Source organism: Melospiza georgiana, chromosome 9 (assembly GCF_028018845.1).
Source record: "Melospiza georgiana isolate bMelGeo1 chromosome 9, bMelGeo1.pri, whole genome shotgun sequence".
Classification (NCBI taxonomy): Eukaryota; Metazoa; Chordata; class Aves; order Passeriformes; family Passerellidae; genus Melospiza; species Melospiza georgiana.
In genome coordinates, this window is record NC_080438.1 from 20,846,394 (window position 1) to 20,860,596 (window position 14,203).

At 57.4% G+C, this 14,203-nt stretch overlaps 2 protein-coding genes across 2 annotated transcripts; both read left to right on the top strand.

Annotated features, from left to right (window-relative positions):
• The first annotated feature begins 1,298 nt into the window (after nucleotides 1–1,298).
• Nucleotides 1,299–6,813, top strand: MPL (MPL proto-oncogene, thrombopoietin receptor). The gene is given in 11 exon segments (XM_058030539.1): nucleotides 1,299–1,401; nucleotides 3,473–3,593; nucleotides 3,941–4,116; nucleotides 4,323–4,576; nucleotides 4,653–4,809; nucleotides 4,972–5,101; nucleotides 5,364–5,536; nucleotides 5,640–5,782; nucleotides 5,912–6,318; nucleotides 6,438–6,525; nucleotides 6,610–6,813. Coding segments are annotated over 11 exon segments (1,956 nt in total).
• A 614-nt stretch (nucleotides 6,814–7,427) lies between these two features.
• Nucleotides 7,428–12,327, top strand: CDC20 (cell division cycle 20). Its single transcript, XM_058030248.1, has 10 exons — nucleotides 7,428–7,624; nucleotides 8,169–8,314; nucleotides 8,946–9,042; nucleotides 9,573–9,701; nucleotides 10,057–10,253; nucleotides 10,582–10,676; nucleotides 11,004–11,235; nucleotides 11,346–11,471; nucleotides 11,642–11,759; nucleotides 12,063–12,327. Exons 1-10 carry the CDS (start codon nucleotides 7,432–7,434, stop codon nucleotides 12,239–12,241), a joined length of 1,512 nt encoding a protein of 503 aa, XP_057886231.1. The 5' UTR covers nucleotides 7,428–7,431; the 3' UTR covers nucleotides 12,242–12,327.
• Nucleotides 12,328–14,203: the final 1,876 nt, after the last annotated feature.

The window sequence follows — 14,203 nt, forward strand, 5'->3', positions numbered from 1 at the left end:
CACTGGGGAACAGGATCCGCTGCTGTGGTGGGCACTCCTCATAATCCTGTTCCCATTGGGGTCCTGTGATAATCCCCAGGAATGTCCCAGCATTCCCAGACAAGTCCTGGGTCTCATCATGGCACGGAGATGGGTTTTCTTAGGATCCAACTGGGATCTTTTCCCACACACACAATTGAGACTTGGTCTTGTCCCCAAACGGATATGGAGAACAGACTATGTCCTTCCTATGCACAGCTGCCACTTGCATGCTTAAAAATTGTTCCTGCAGCTTCCCCCCAGCTGGCTGGTCTTTAAAGGGATGGCCCTGTTCCTCCAGCTGGGTCCTGTGCTCTTTGGTGTGACCTGCAGCTCTGCCCCATCTCTGAGGTCCCCAGTGAATCAGTGATGGGGACTGACCCTCACAAACAGCCTGACATGTGCCACTTCTTCTGCACTCCCTCTGCTCCCAGCTGGGGACAGTGTCTGGGGCAGTGTCACCACTCCTGCTCACACCTAGGTCTTCTTTTTTTGACAAAATCTGTCTGTGGCAAGTTGGGGCTGGCACTGCTCTTCCCTCGGTGCCTCTAGTGCTGTCCTCAGCTGCTGGGCTTGAAGAAGCAAACCTGGCCTTGGTGCCCAGGGGACACATGTGCAAGTGGCTCCTTGTGTCCTGGCTGGTGCTCCCTGGGCTGTGCAATAGAGCTGTGCCCTGGCAGGGTGGGAGACCCTCCAGCACCAGAAGTGACGGACTGGTTGAGCATGGCTGTGGGACCTCACTGTGGTGGCCCTGCTCCTGCACCACCTCTGAGGGCTTTGCCCCCTGTGTCTGCAGCTCTGCTCCCAGCACTGCCACAGACACAGTGCTGCTGGAAGAGCAGACCTGGAGCACCCCAGTGCTGGGCAGCACAGGACACCATGGAGGCAGATCAGCTGTGCCACATCCCGTGCTCCCGTGTGGCAGCAGCCCCAACAGCCTGCCCTGCCCCACACAGGGGCCTCCCTAGTTTCTCGGGGTTGTTTTTCTTCCTACCCCATCCTCCCAGCATGCCAGCAGCCACAAGGGCAGGAACATGCCGCCTATCTGATAGGAGCAGTCTCTCTTGGCACTGCGGCCAGCGGCAGGGGGGCTGTGGCCTTGTGGTTTCAGGCACAGGGAAGTGCTGGTGATGGGGTGGGGGGAGCCCCCAGCCAGGCTTCCTGAGCTGCACAGCCTCCACTTCCCAGATAAAGGTATCGCCTGGAGGAGCCGCAGCAGCTCCCAGGACACCGGGAAGGGCCGAGTGCGGCACGCGTGGCTCCTGCACACAGGTTGCAGGATGGCAGCCTGCCTGTGCCAGGGCTGGCAGCTCTCACTGCTCCCTGCCATCCTGCTCAGCCTCTGCAGCCCACCATCAGCCCCTGAGCCAGTGACATCCCAAGGTAGGTCCTTGGGGCTATTTTCTCTCCCAAAGGATGGGCCAGAGAGCAGCTAGAATGCCAGGTGTGGGCAGTGAGCACCTCACAGCAGCCAAAATCTATGGGATTGGGAAGGGGGCATTCCAGGAGGGTGTGCAGGGAGTGTTCAGGGTGAGCAATGGAGCGTGCTTCTCACCTGTGGGACACCCTGAGATGCTTGGAGTAAAGGAATATCCATGCTCTCTGCAAGCAGAGCTTGGCTGCCCATGGGCTGCCCCTGAGGATGGCAGCCTGGTGCTCCCAGTCCTGCTGAGGTAGCAGAGGGGCTCCTCACTCATCAGAAGTTCTCAGAGTTATGACGTGATGAGGGTTTAAACAAGACTCAAGTTAACATCTGATGGCACAGCTCTGCATCATGGGCAATGCAGTGGCACTGCCAGGCTAACCCCAGGGCTCCTGGAGCCTTGCTGTCATGATCTTACTGTCCTGCTGGACATGCTCATCTTAGCTGATAGCTGGCCCCAGTCTGGCACACTGCACCTGCCAGAGCCACTCCCCAACTTTGTCTCATTTCAGAATGAAATCGTGCATTCTTTAAGTGCCTCTTTAGCCCCTTTAGAACCTTCTGTAACACCATAAAAAACATTATTGAATAAAACCCTGTTGATCTCCTGCTTGTTTCTCCAGCCCCGCCCCAGGTTTCTGGCCAGGATAGACTTGGGAGCACATTCTGAGTCACCCCCATAGGGGCAGTGGGACGAGGGTCAGGGTTGGACTCTGCCCACAGCCTCTGCAAAAGGGCTCTGTGCCTTGAGCCCTCCGCTGGCTTGGCAGCACTGCCCAAGCATGGCTGGTGGGGGCTGCAGAGCTGGGCAGCTGCCCCTCCTAAGAAATGGGCTGTGCTCAGCAAAGATGCTCTGATAGCCCACAGGACCAGGGTGGGCTCCCACTGATGCCATGGGTCCCTGTGCCACCGAGCTGCTGGGACCTGGGCACTTCATCTCCTGGTGCTTGGAGCTGGGTGAGGCCATGGAGCCTGCATGAGGCTTGGGGTGGGGTAATGGGGACAAAAAGAGAAGAACAGGTGAGGGAGCTGTGGCAGAGATGGGACAATGGGAATGGGGAAGAAGGGCAACACAGGGCTGGGAAATGAGGAACAGGGCTGGGGGGGGTCAGGCAAGAGAAGGGACAGGGTGAGCAGAAGGACACCAAGAAGGTGGCAAGAATACTGGGAACTGTGACTTATTCTTGGCCCAGGGTGGGCTGAACTGGCAGTACAAGGGTGTGTAGCAGAGAATGGATTTACTCAGCAAATGCAGCAGACATTGGCAGTGAGCTTGTGGGGTCCCAAAGCTGGGGGCAACCTCTGGGGAAGGCAGCAAATGCTGGTAGGAAGAAGGCTGGAGCAGGTCACAGGGCAGAGGGAGGCGGGGGAGAAGGGACTGCTGAAGCAATGCTGGGGACAGCAAGACCACCCCTGTGCATCACACATCTGCACCTTGGGGTTGTCCCCCCTTTCACAACAACAAGGACAGACACCCATATGTGAGCAGAGCTACCAGTGCTTCAGACAGAGATCCTGCAGGGTGTGATGCTCCAGTTTGTCTGTGTAATGACAGGGAGCACAGCTTACTGAGGGGGACAGCCATGCCCCCAGGGCAGGGGTTTGGGCATCCCCCCTGCTCAGGACCACATGCCCCACACCAGCCCCCAGGCCCTTTCTCTTTCCCTGGGGTGCTGCTCCTCCTTATCTCACTTCCGTGCACCTTCCGGCATGAGCAGGGCAGGGGTGCTTCCCCCTGATCGCTGGGCCCTGAGCTCCCCCCCGACCGCAGAGCTATTTCGGGATGTTTGTTTGTCCTCAAGGACCTCGTGTACTGAGGAGGGGGCGTGGTGGGGCCGGGGGGAGCCCTGCACCAGCCAGGACCCCCGTGCCAGCCAGCATGGGTGCCATGTCCCTCCCCAGTGTGCCAAGCTGGTGGAGAGCACCCATGCCACGGCCATGCCCAGGCTGCCCCGCGTGCCTGAGGTGGAAGCAGGTGAGATGGGGACGGGTTTGTGCCCAGGGGCTCCTTCATGGCCACACTCTTCCCAGACGCTGCACTGCTAGCAGGCGTGTCCGAGGACATCCTCTGTTTCTCCCGCTGCTTCGAGGACCTCACCTGCTTCTGGGACGAGGAGGAGACAACAGCTGGGATGTGCCACTTCTACTACTGGTACAGCAGGTAGGAGATGGTGGGGGCACAGCCCAGCCTCCTCCTTGCTGCACAGAGAGCAGCAGCGGCAGTGTGTCACAGCAATCTGGGCCATCCCAGTGGCTCCAAGCTGCAAGGAGAGATGGAGAGCCCACGGAAGCCATACAGCAGCCGCTGCACACCCTGCAGCAGGGCTGGGGCCTGGCTACGCCTCAGCCCCATGGGGACGGTGCCCTGCAGTGGATTATGGCACGGGAAAGGAGCTGGTGACACTGAGTCTTGGTGCTGTGCCCCACATCGCCTCTCCTCAAGCTTGGCCCGAGTCAGGAGGTGTGAGGTGCTGCAAGATCCCACTCTCCGTTCCTCAGGGATGTGCCCACAGCGTGCGTGGTCTCCACGTGGCCCCGTGGGGCTGGCGGGAAGCGACATGTCTGCGTCTTCCCCAGCCAGGACGTGCGGCTGTTCACCCAGCTCCACCTCCGTGTCCTGAATGCCACCACAAACCACACCAAGTACTGGCGGGAGCTCAGCGTGGACGCCGTGGGTGAGTCCCTTTCACTGGGCAATGCCCTGTCATAACTGGACAGTCCCCAGCTCTGGGTCCCCTGACCTTCTGCCTGCCACGGGGGCTGGCAACACCGTGAGTGGTGGAGCCTGGGAAGGGACTTCCATGTGTCCCCCAGCAGGAGCAGGCATTGCCCGGACTGGGGCTGCTGCAGGAGGACGAACACCCTGGCATGTTCTCTGCAGGTCTCGTTGCTCCCCCAGGGAACATCACTGCCCGCTGGGCCGGGGCTGCAGGGCAGCTCTGCGTGTCGTGGCAGCCACCCCTCGCTGACTTCCCAGACTTCTTCCTCTACGAGGTGCAGTGCTGCCCTGCCAGCTCCCCAGGGGTGCCCTGCAGCACCCCATTGAACCCCGGTGGGCAGCACCCTGGGGACCCCTCCATGCAGTCAACTGTCAGCACCCACACACCCAGGGCAGCCTCCCCAGCACTGGGACAGGTACATAGAGGTGTCAGGGATGGGCAGGGGGGTTTGGAGCCTGCAGTTCCTCCTCAGCTTGGCCCCTCTCCTGCAGAGGCTGGTCCAGGCCAACACTCGAGTGGTGCTCCGGGGCCTGGAGCCAGGGGTGAGGTACCACATCCAGGTGCGCAGCAAGCCCGACGGTACCTCCATGGACGGCGTCTGGGGGCCCTGGTCGCAGGCTGTGGCTGCAGAGACACCCCACTCCTCGGGTGAGCAGCCATCGCCTCTGCAGGGTGCTGGCAGTACAGCAGGGAGGCACCCACGCTTGGGGCTGCAGGGGGTGGGGGTCCTGTTGTAGGCAAGGTGTGACTCCAAAGTTCTGGGGGCCAAGGGGAAGCAGCGCCCTCCCTGTCCTGGCTCTCCCTGCCCAGGAGACATCGGGCTGTGCTGCAGCACCCCTGACCTGCGGCACGTGCGCTGCGAGTGGAGCTGGGACCCTGCAGAGCCCCACAGCTCCCACCAGCTCTTCTACCAGCCACCTCCGAGCGGGCCTGGCACAAGGTAAGGGGCATGGCAGGCAGGTGGCACTCAGGCAGGCACATCCCAGGGACCACTGGTCCTGCTCTGCTGTGTCCCAATATCCCACACTGGGCCCCTTGCCCATACCCTGATCTGTCCTGTCCTTCCACCACCAATCTCATATCCCCTCACCACATTACACCTCCAACTACAAGCAGCAGTAGCTTTCCTGGGGATGAGCAGGAGGAATGCTGGCTGTGGGTATGCTTTGGTGACACTGACTGGCTCCCCACTCCTCCCACAGGGAAGATGCATGGCAACAGTGCGAGGAGGTGAGCAGGGGGGCACAGGGCACCTATGCCTGCACCTTCCAGCCCAAGGCTGGCAGTGCCATCTCTGTCCTGGTGAATGTCACCAGGACCCGCATGCTGCCCACACTCAGCTACTTCAAGGAGCCCTTTTGGCTGCACCAGGCTGGTGAGTCCCAGTGCCACCACAGCCCCTGCCTGGCTCACAGGGGACACAGTGTCCCATGTCCCGTTTCACAGGAGCGACAAATGCCTATCCCCAACACCAACAGTGCTCACAGATGCCCCACAGCTTGTGCAGGCAACAGTGACGCAGGGCCGGCTGAGCCTGCAGTGGCTGCCGCCCCTGGAGCTGCTGGCAGAGCAGCTGGACTACCAGGTCCGCTATGCCACGGAGAACAGCCACGACTGGAAGGTAAGGCCTGCCCAGGATACCCCGAGCAGCGCTGCTGACACACGGCAGGCGCGGGGTCGGGCAAAGCGGGACCCGCCCCTTGGTGCCAGCCCACAGCAGCCATGCCTCCAGCTCGGCTCTGCCCCGCAGGTCCTGCAGGTTCCACAAGCAGCGAGGAAAGAGGTCCTGGACCTGCGGCCAGGCTCCCGCTACCACGCGCAGGTGCGGGCCCGGCCCAGCGGGCCGTGGTACCGGGGCAGCTGGAGCGCCTGGTCCAAACCCGTTGTGGTTGATGCCGTGGCCGATGCGGGTAAGGGGCAGGGCTGGCGGCCGCAGGAGCCACACGGCTGACGGCAAGAGGCGGAGAGTGCTGGAAATGGGGTGGGGGCACGGGGCAGGGGGCTGCGAGGGGCTCAGAGTTGGTGGGTCTGGGAAGGGCTACAGTTCTGGCGTTCCTCCTCCGATGCAGGCTGGCTCATCCCCAGTGTTACGGTGGTGCCGCTGCTCTTCTCAGCAGTGCTCCTGGGGCTGCGCTGCACCTTCCCCTCCCTCTACAGGTAAAGGGCTGTGCCGGGGGCAGGCGGGGGGGTCCAGCACCAAGCCTGGGCACCTTGCACGGGGCATTAGGGCACCTCAAGTCTGAGGATAAATTCGATGCCCCTTCCTCCGTACCCAGCAATGTGAAGCAGAAACTCTGGCCGCCCGTTCCCGACCTGCACCGTGCTCTGGGCAGCTTCCTCCAGGAAAGCAGCAAGCACGGCCAGGTGAGTGGGTGGGCAGGGCGACTCAGCTGCTCCCGGGGGAGCTCGAAGGGCAGCCCCTACCCCGTCCACTCCGTGTCCCCTCAGGCCAGCGCCTTCGACAAGCAGCCGCCGGAGGAGGCCGTCCTGCCCTGCCTGCTGGAGGTGCTGCCCGGCCCGCTGCGTGAGGCGGGCCCGCCGCCGGAGCACGCTGGGGGCCGCCTGTCCAGCACCGACATCGCCAACCAGTCCTACCTGCTCATGAGCGGCTGGGAGCCGCGGGCAGCCACGACCGCCCCCACCCCGCCATAAACTCCTGTTCCCCCCGAGCCCCCGCCTGGTCCCTCCTGCGCCGCCCCGCCCCCGGCCCGGATCGTCCCGCCCCAGGAAGAACGCTCCGCCCTCGTCCCGCCCCCGGTCCCGCCCCCTCTCTGCACGGGCCCAGCGTCCCGCCCCGTCCCGTGGCTCAGCCAATCGCGTTGCGTCGCGCGGCCGTCGCCTGGCAGCGCGCGGCCGTTGGGTTTGAAGCGGCCAACCGGGGCCCCGTAGGCGCGCCGTTTAAAATGCTGCGGAGCGGGCGGGGTGGGCGAGCGGAGGCGGCGCGGCCGAGGTGAGCGTGCCGCAGGGCCGGAGAGGCTGTGGTGAGGCGGGCGAGGGGAAGGGAGCATGTCGCTTATCGGAGAGAGCTACAAAGGGCGGCTGGAAGGGGTGTCGGCTGATAGAAAGGACCCCCGAGGAGCGGAGGGAGGGCGTATCGGCTGATGGAAAGGGTTCCGAGGAGCGGTTGGGGAGAGTGGGGGTGTCCGTTGGCGGGGAGGAGCGGCCGGAGCGCTTGCACGGTGCGGTGGTGGGGAGCCCGGCGGGGCCTGTCGGAGTAGGCTCAGCCCGGACGGTGGGCACGGTTAACGCCGCCCGCCCGCCTGCAGGACCATGGCGCAGTTCCTGTTCGAGGCGGACCTGCACGGGCTGCTGAAGCTGGACACGCCAATCCCGAACGCGCCGCCTGCGCGATGGCAGCGCAAGGCCAAGGAGAGCGGCCCCGGGCCCAGCCCAGTCGGCGTGTCGCCCATGAAACCGGCCAATCGCTCCTACAGCTCCAGCAAGACACCGTCCAAGACACCCGGTGAGCGCCGGCCACCAGCGGCAGAGGTTGAGTGCGGGAACCTCGCCCAGGCTGCACGTCTGTAGCCATGGGGCTCTGGGCTCCCTGCCACGCTGCCCTACCGGCTGCTGCTCAGGCAGGAGGAGGTGGGCTGTGCTCCTGACAGCCACCCACCTCCTTGCCAGCATGAGGGGCAGAGCTCTGAGCCCTGGGGCTGGCGAGCTGCTGTTCGCCCAGCTGACCCTGCTGGCACAGCTGCATGCTGGGACAAGTGTGGGCGGGACTGTCAGCTGACAGCTTTACATCCTGTGAGCGTTTTTGTATCTTCCCCTTATCTCTGGACTCTGGAATTGTTGCACTAGACCCAAGGAATTGCAACACATAGTCCCTAACCAACTTGGTGGCAAGGAGGAAAATAAAGTTAGTCGTGACTGGGTGGCATGAGATCTGAGAGTCCTACTTGTCTGGCGGGTGTGATGTGGAAGAGTGCTGGGTTTGCTCCCGTGAATGCTCTAATACAGGCTGTTAAATAGCTGTAAGACAATATTTTCATATGCAAATGCAGGTAAATCTGGATCCAAAATTCAAAGCACCCCCACAAAGCCTGGGGGGGATCGCTACATTCCCAACCGCAGCACTATGCAGATGGAGATGGCAAATTTCCTCCTAACCAAAGAAAATGACCCTGCTGAGGATTCCCCTACCAAGAAGGTGAGCATGTTGCTAAGTTACAATTACTTCAACAACCACTACTCCTTCCTGCCCCTTTACAGAGCAGTAAACTATAGGTTCTATCGAGTGGACACATGAGACTGACAAGTCCCAGCCATCACTATTTGCAGCTCTGGGCTTCAGGAGCCTAGGATGAGATTGAAGCTGTAGAGACTACCATGGACTCTAAGCCTATGCTGCTTCTGGTAGCAAAATTCAGCTTTTGACTAATGAGATTTTAAAATGTAGCAGGCAACAAAAACACAAAGCTGTGAGCCTATGCAAAGTGAAACTGCTGGTGGTAGCTATTCTAGGACAATGTCTCCACAGGAAACACTTCTGGAATGTTTTACACTGTGTTCTGAAATCTGTTTATGAAGCATTTGGTCGCTTTGTGGCTGTGGCTTTTCCCACTGGCAATGACACTGAATTTGCCATTGTGTGAAAATGTGAGCAGGACGATGTATGAAAGTCTGAGGAAAAACTGCTTTGACCTGCCTCTGTGTGACTGATCCTTGCAGCACAGTCAAACATCTTCAGATTCTAAGAGAAGGGGACTTAGGTGTCTGTTTAAATTGCATTGTGGGAGTTGTTTTAGATGCATTGCACTGAGGGTGATTTGTCTCTGTAGGAGCAACAGAAAGCCTGGGCAGTGAATCTGAATGGGTTTGATGTAGAAGAGGCAAAGATCCTCCGCCTCAGTGGAAAACCACAGAATGCTCCAGAAGGTATGATACAGGCTCTGTGTGAGCTGAATCAGCAGGAGAGATCAGGTCAGGGGAACAGCAACACAGAGGGTCTGTGTGTGGTCACAGGAGAAATCAACTGGTTTCTGAGAGCTGTACAGGCTGGAGTCTCCTTTCTTAAGTTTCCTGAGGTGGAGGGAGGGCATAACAGTTACAGTGAATTTATTTAGGAAAGTTGTTATGACTGCCAGTTGGTCACCTGTACTGCAGGTTCCAAACTTTCATGAAGTCTGTAAGTGCACAGCAGAGAGTTTGATGCTCTTTCTAGCTTAAACTACAACTAAGTATAATGGGATTCAAAAACCCAAGTGTTTGTTAAATTTGTTTCCATGAATGAGGAAATTGTTGCCCCTGTTCAGCAGTTCATACTGCTGAACAGTGATTTTAGTGCACTGCACACTTGTGTTTCTCTTAGGACTTTATTTTCACTCCAAGGGATTCCTAGTTGGGTGAGCAGCACTCAGCTGGGAGGAAACTAACTCAGGTTAACAAACCTGTTCCTCTGCACACAGGCTATCAGAATAACCTGAAAGTGCTTTATAGTCAGAAAATGACACCTGGATCCAGCAGGAAGACTAGCAGATACATTCCCTCAAACCCAGACCGGATTTTGGATGCACCAGAGATCCGCAACGACTACTGTAAGTAGGCTAGAGGGTTGAGTGCTGGACATCCAGAACATTCTGCACTGGATTGCTGTTCCTAGGACAGTGTAACTGGGCTGTCTGTATTATTTTGTGTACCCAGGCTAGCACAGACCACTTCTGCAGTGTCCCTGTGTGGCCTTACAGGGACAGTGGTCTAGGGCACTGTGTAGATGCCTTGGAGCAGGGTACCTGGCCCCAGCAGCTGGGCATAGTGACACTCAGAAGGCTGCCCCTCACCTGCACGTGTGTGTGTGCACATGTGCACCCGCACCTGCTGCATCAGCACGGGTGAAGGGCAGGGCTCTCTAGCTAAGCATGGTGTGACCTGCATTGCTCTTTCAAATTGTAGATCTGAATCTCATAGACTGGAGCTCCCAGAACTTCCTGGCAGTGGCTCTGGACAACTCTGTTTATCTGTGGAATCATGCTACTGGGGAGATTATCCAGCTGCTGCAGATGGAGCATCCAGATGTGTACATTTCTTCTGTGTCATGGATTAAAGAAGGAAACTACCTTGCTGTTGGCACAAGTAGTGCTGAGGTTCAGGTGAATGCAAGAGTAAAACTAGAGGTGTTTTCTAGGGATTGACAGAACTGTGGGGCCTTGGAATATAACCTTGGCTGGCAGAGGAAGGATGCCATGCACCTGACTTGTCTTCCCTGGTGTGGGGTGGAACTGCCCAGTGTGCAAGGCAGGGTTTGGTTTGGGGGCTTTCTGATAAGTAGCGTTACCTTCTGTGCTATAGTCACGAGATACACACTTTCTCTGTTCCCTTACTGAGAAAGCTGAATGCCAGAGCCTGTGCAGTGAGGTTCCTAGGGCATAGAAACAGGATTGGGTTTCTTCTGAAGAACTTTTTACTTTACCTCTCTAGCTATGGGACGTTCAGCAGCAGAAACGTCTCCGAAACATGACCAGCCATTGTGCCCGTGTGGGAACCCTCAGCTGGAACAGCTACATCCTCTCCAGGTAAAGCAGTGGGTCAAGGGCAGCTCTCAGTGGTTGCAAGCTCCTATCCCTCAATCTATGTGTGGCATGGGTTAGGGAAGGCAGAGAGAAGTTTGTCCTGGCTTGGGATTCTTACTCAGCCTTATCTGTTGGAGCCTCTTTCCTGTATTGCAATTTGTGCTGAAGTTGTAAAGAGCTTGTGTGGGTGTTTCACTCACACCAATAGACCAGTGTTGCTGGTAACACTGGTTGAAACCCAGTGGCAGGTATAGCAGTCTTGCAACAACAAAAATGGATTTGGGTGAAAATGTGCAGCCTGACCCTGCAAGCCTTCTCTTCTCTCTGCAGTGGTGCACGGAATGGGCACATCCATCACCATGATGTCAGAGTGGCTGAACATCACGTGGCCACCCTTGCTGGCCACACACAGGAGGTGTGTGGACTCAAATGGTCTTTAGATGGGCGCTACCTGGCCAGTGGTGGCAACGACAATCTGGTGAACGTCTGGCCATGCACCCAAGGTGGGGGTGGAGACTTTGCTCCCATACAGACCTTCACTCAGCACCAGGGTGCTGTCAAGGTGAGCACAGAGCTGCCATGGGCAGATATGTGTGGTGCAAGGCAGGCATGCAGCACTGGCTGGGTGCAGGTTGCCTCTTGTATGTTTTAAAATGAACTCTCCTCTCTCAGGCTGTGGCGTGGTGCCCATGGCAGACGAATGTTCTAGCCACTGGAGGTGGCACTAGTGACAGACATATCCGCATCTGGAACGTCTGTTCTGGTGCCTGCCTCAGTACTGTTGATACCCATTCCCAGGTGAGATATGAACATCAGCTTGGACACAAACATCCTCTGGCAGCACACCTACACAGAGCTGCTGGCTCCTCAGGCCCAGAGGCATGGGGAAGGAGGGGATCATGCTCACCTCTGAGTAGTGAGCATCAGCACAAGCACCCTGTCTCACCTGTGTCACTGCCTCTTTGCAGGTCTGTTCTATCTTATGGTCAACTAACTACAAGGAGCTGATTTCAGGCCATGGATTTGCACAAAATCAGCTAGTTATATGGAAATATCCAACAATGGCCAAAGTTGCAGAGCTGCAAGGTAGGTGGACAGGGCCTGGGTGGGGGCTGTTAGAGGTTGAAGACAGCTGCACTCCTTGGTTTGAGCCTGCAGCATCACTGATACAGGACAGTATCTGGGGCCATGCTGCTAGGAGTAAAGCATGCCCACGGGCTGTGGAAGAGATACCATTGCTCCAAGTGTATGCTTGGGGTCTGAAATCACACTGCCACAGCCAGTGGGGGGACAGCTATGCAAGCTGGCAGGGCTCATGGGAGCATACAGGAGTAAATGTGCATGTGCTGATCAGCTCAGCCCTGATTGCACACTCCTTCTCCTCCTCAGGCCATACTGCTAGAATCCTCAACCTGACCATGAGCCCGGATGGTACAACAGTGGCATCAGCAGCTGCTGATGAAACGCTGCGGCTCTGGCGCTGTTTTGAGATGGACCCCATCAAGAAGAAGGAGAAAGAGAAAGCAAACTGTGCCAAAAGCAGTATTATTCACCAGAGCATCCGCTGACACCATGGGATTGTTGTGGGGAGGGGGGGTATTTTTGGTTTAAATGCTGTACAGTATTTTAAATGTTAATAAACTGCTTAACTTGACTTTTCCTTAATGGAGTCTGATGGAAGAAAAAGCCATGGCTCCTAAACCTAAGTCCTTCTCCCCAAGGCTGGGGATCTGGGCAAGGAGTGGAGACCTAGGTCTTAAGGGCCAGTTTACAGGTCCCTGAGCTTAGCACAGCCTAGCAGAAGGATGCTGTGCAAGAGCTGTACTTCTGTTTCTGTCCTAGTGGAGACAGATATGTCACCTGCCCCATCTAGGTGCTGACTACAAGCACAGTGGTTCCACCACGGGCTCAGCTGAAAGCACAGCATGGCTGTAGCCTCAGTTAGTGTTGTCCTGGCCTATCTCACAACCACAGGGACCTTATTGTGGCTCTGCAGGCACATCTCAGTTTGTCTTGTTAGCTACAGGCAGCCATCACTGCCTGCTTATGGTGCTGGAGTAGAATAGCTTTTGGAAAAAAAAGGAAGGGGGGAAACATAGAGCAACAGCTGTAATCACCCCAAATCTGGATAAGGGGCTGGTACTGGCATAAAGCCTGATGTAAAACAAAAGGTTAGCTGCCACTGCCACAGCCAGCCTGGCTGTCATGCAAGAGCCACGCAAAGCACCACCAACCCTGTGCTTTGCCTTCAGTCACGTATTCCTCCAACAACTGATCTCTCTTCCCCTCCTGCTGACAGGAAGCCCTGGTGCCTCACTGAGGCTTCATGCAGGGGAGCAGGCACCAGGGCTCAGCTCATTTATTGGAGCTTGACTCCCCTACACTTGGAAAAATGCCTTTTTCCCAGGCTGAACTGTGCTGGAGTAAGTTGCAGGAATCATATTTGAGGCCTTACCTGACCAACAACCAGCTCAGCCATGCTGCTTTGCATGGTGGAGCCACAGTGTCTGAGGTTGTGGGGCTGCACCAGGCCCATCAAGCCTGTCCTTCAGCTGCCACCAGCATTGCCAGGGGCTGCTGGGGACACTGCACAGCTGATAAGCACCTTGGCCTGTACAAAGCAGCTCCACCAAGCCTGTGCCTCCCATCAGCCCTCAGTGATTAACTGAGGGTGGATTATTAACTGTTTTCACCTTTCCCTCAGCACAATACCACACTGTGCCTAGCACCAGCTCTGCCTCTTGAGCCTTACAGCAGTGGGAACCTTCAAAGGTTCCAACTTGTGATCTGCCAAGGCCAGTGAGTGTGTAACCACACCCACCAGAGCACATTACCCCCGCACACACAAAGCTGATATGGGGGGCACAGTCTCAAAAAACAACAACTGAGCCAGCACCTTCCCAGCAGTGCTGCTGGTGCATCCCCATCAGGCCACTTGGGGACACGAATCCTCGGGCCACAGCTGTCTCTAAGGGGGAAGCAGGCAGGAACCCAAGATGCAAGGCTGGGCTCTTCCACAGAGCTGTGCTGCTGTTGTAGGAGCCCTGTCCCACACCCCTGCACTTGGTGCTGGGAGCTAGCACAGACTTGCCCTGTAGGGCCACAGCTGATTAGGCCTTCCCTGGTCCCTGACCTGGAAGGAAAGCTTTATATGCCAAAAAGTTCCTGTCATTTTTTCAGTGCCATGTAAAAGCAGCTCAGCTTTCTCACAGACTCTTTCTTTCTCCTTAGCACATGCCCCACACCCAGATGCTGAGCATTACACAGCCCTTAGAGGACATCTGAGCATTACTAGAGGGTAATGATACTGCAGGGTCTTTGACCCCATGCTAGTCTCTTACAGTCCTGGAGTGAGGAGGAGCTGAGGAAGGAAGTGGGCACTGATCCAGCAGGCCCAGTAAACACAGCCCTATAAGGTGTGAATTCAGTTCACAGCATGACAGCATATTAATTACCAAGTGCCATGGCCAGCCCACAGAAGAGCACAGCTAACAGGAACAATTGGAGGAAGGGAGAGCAGAGCACATGCA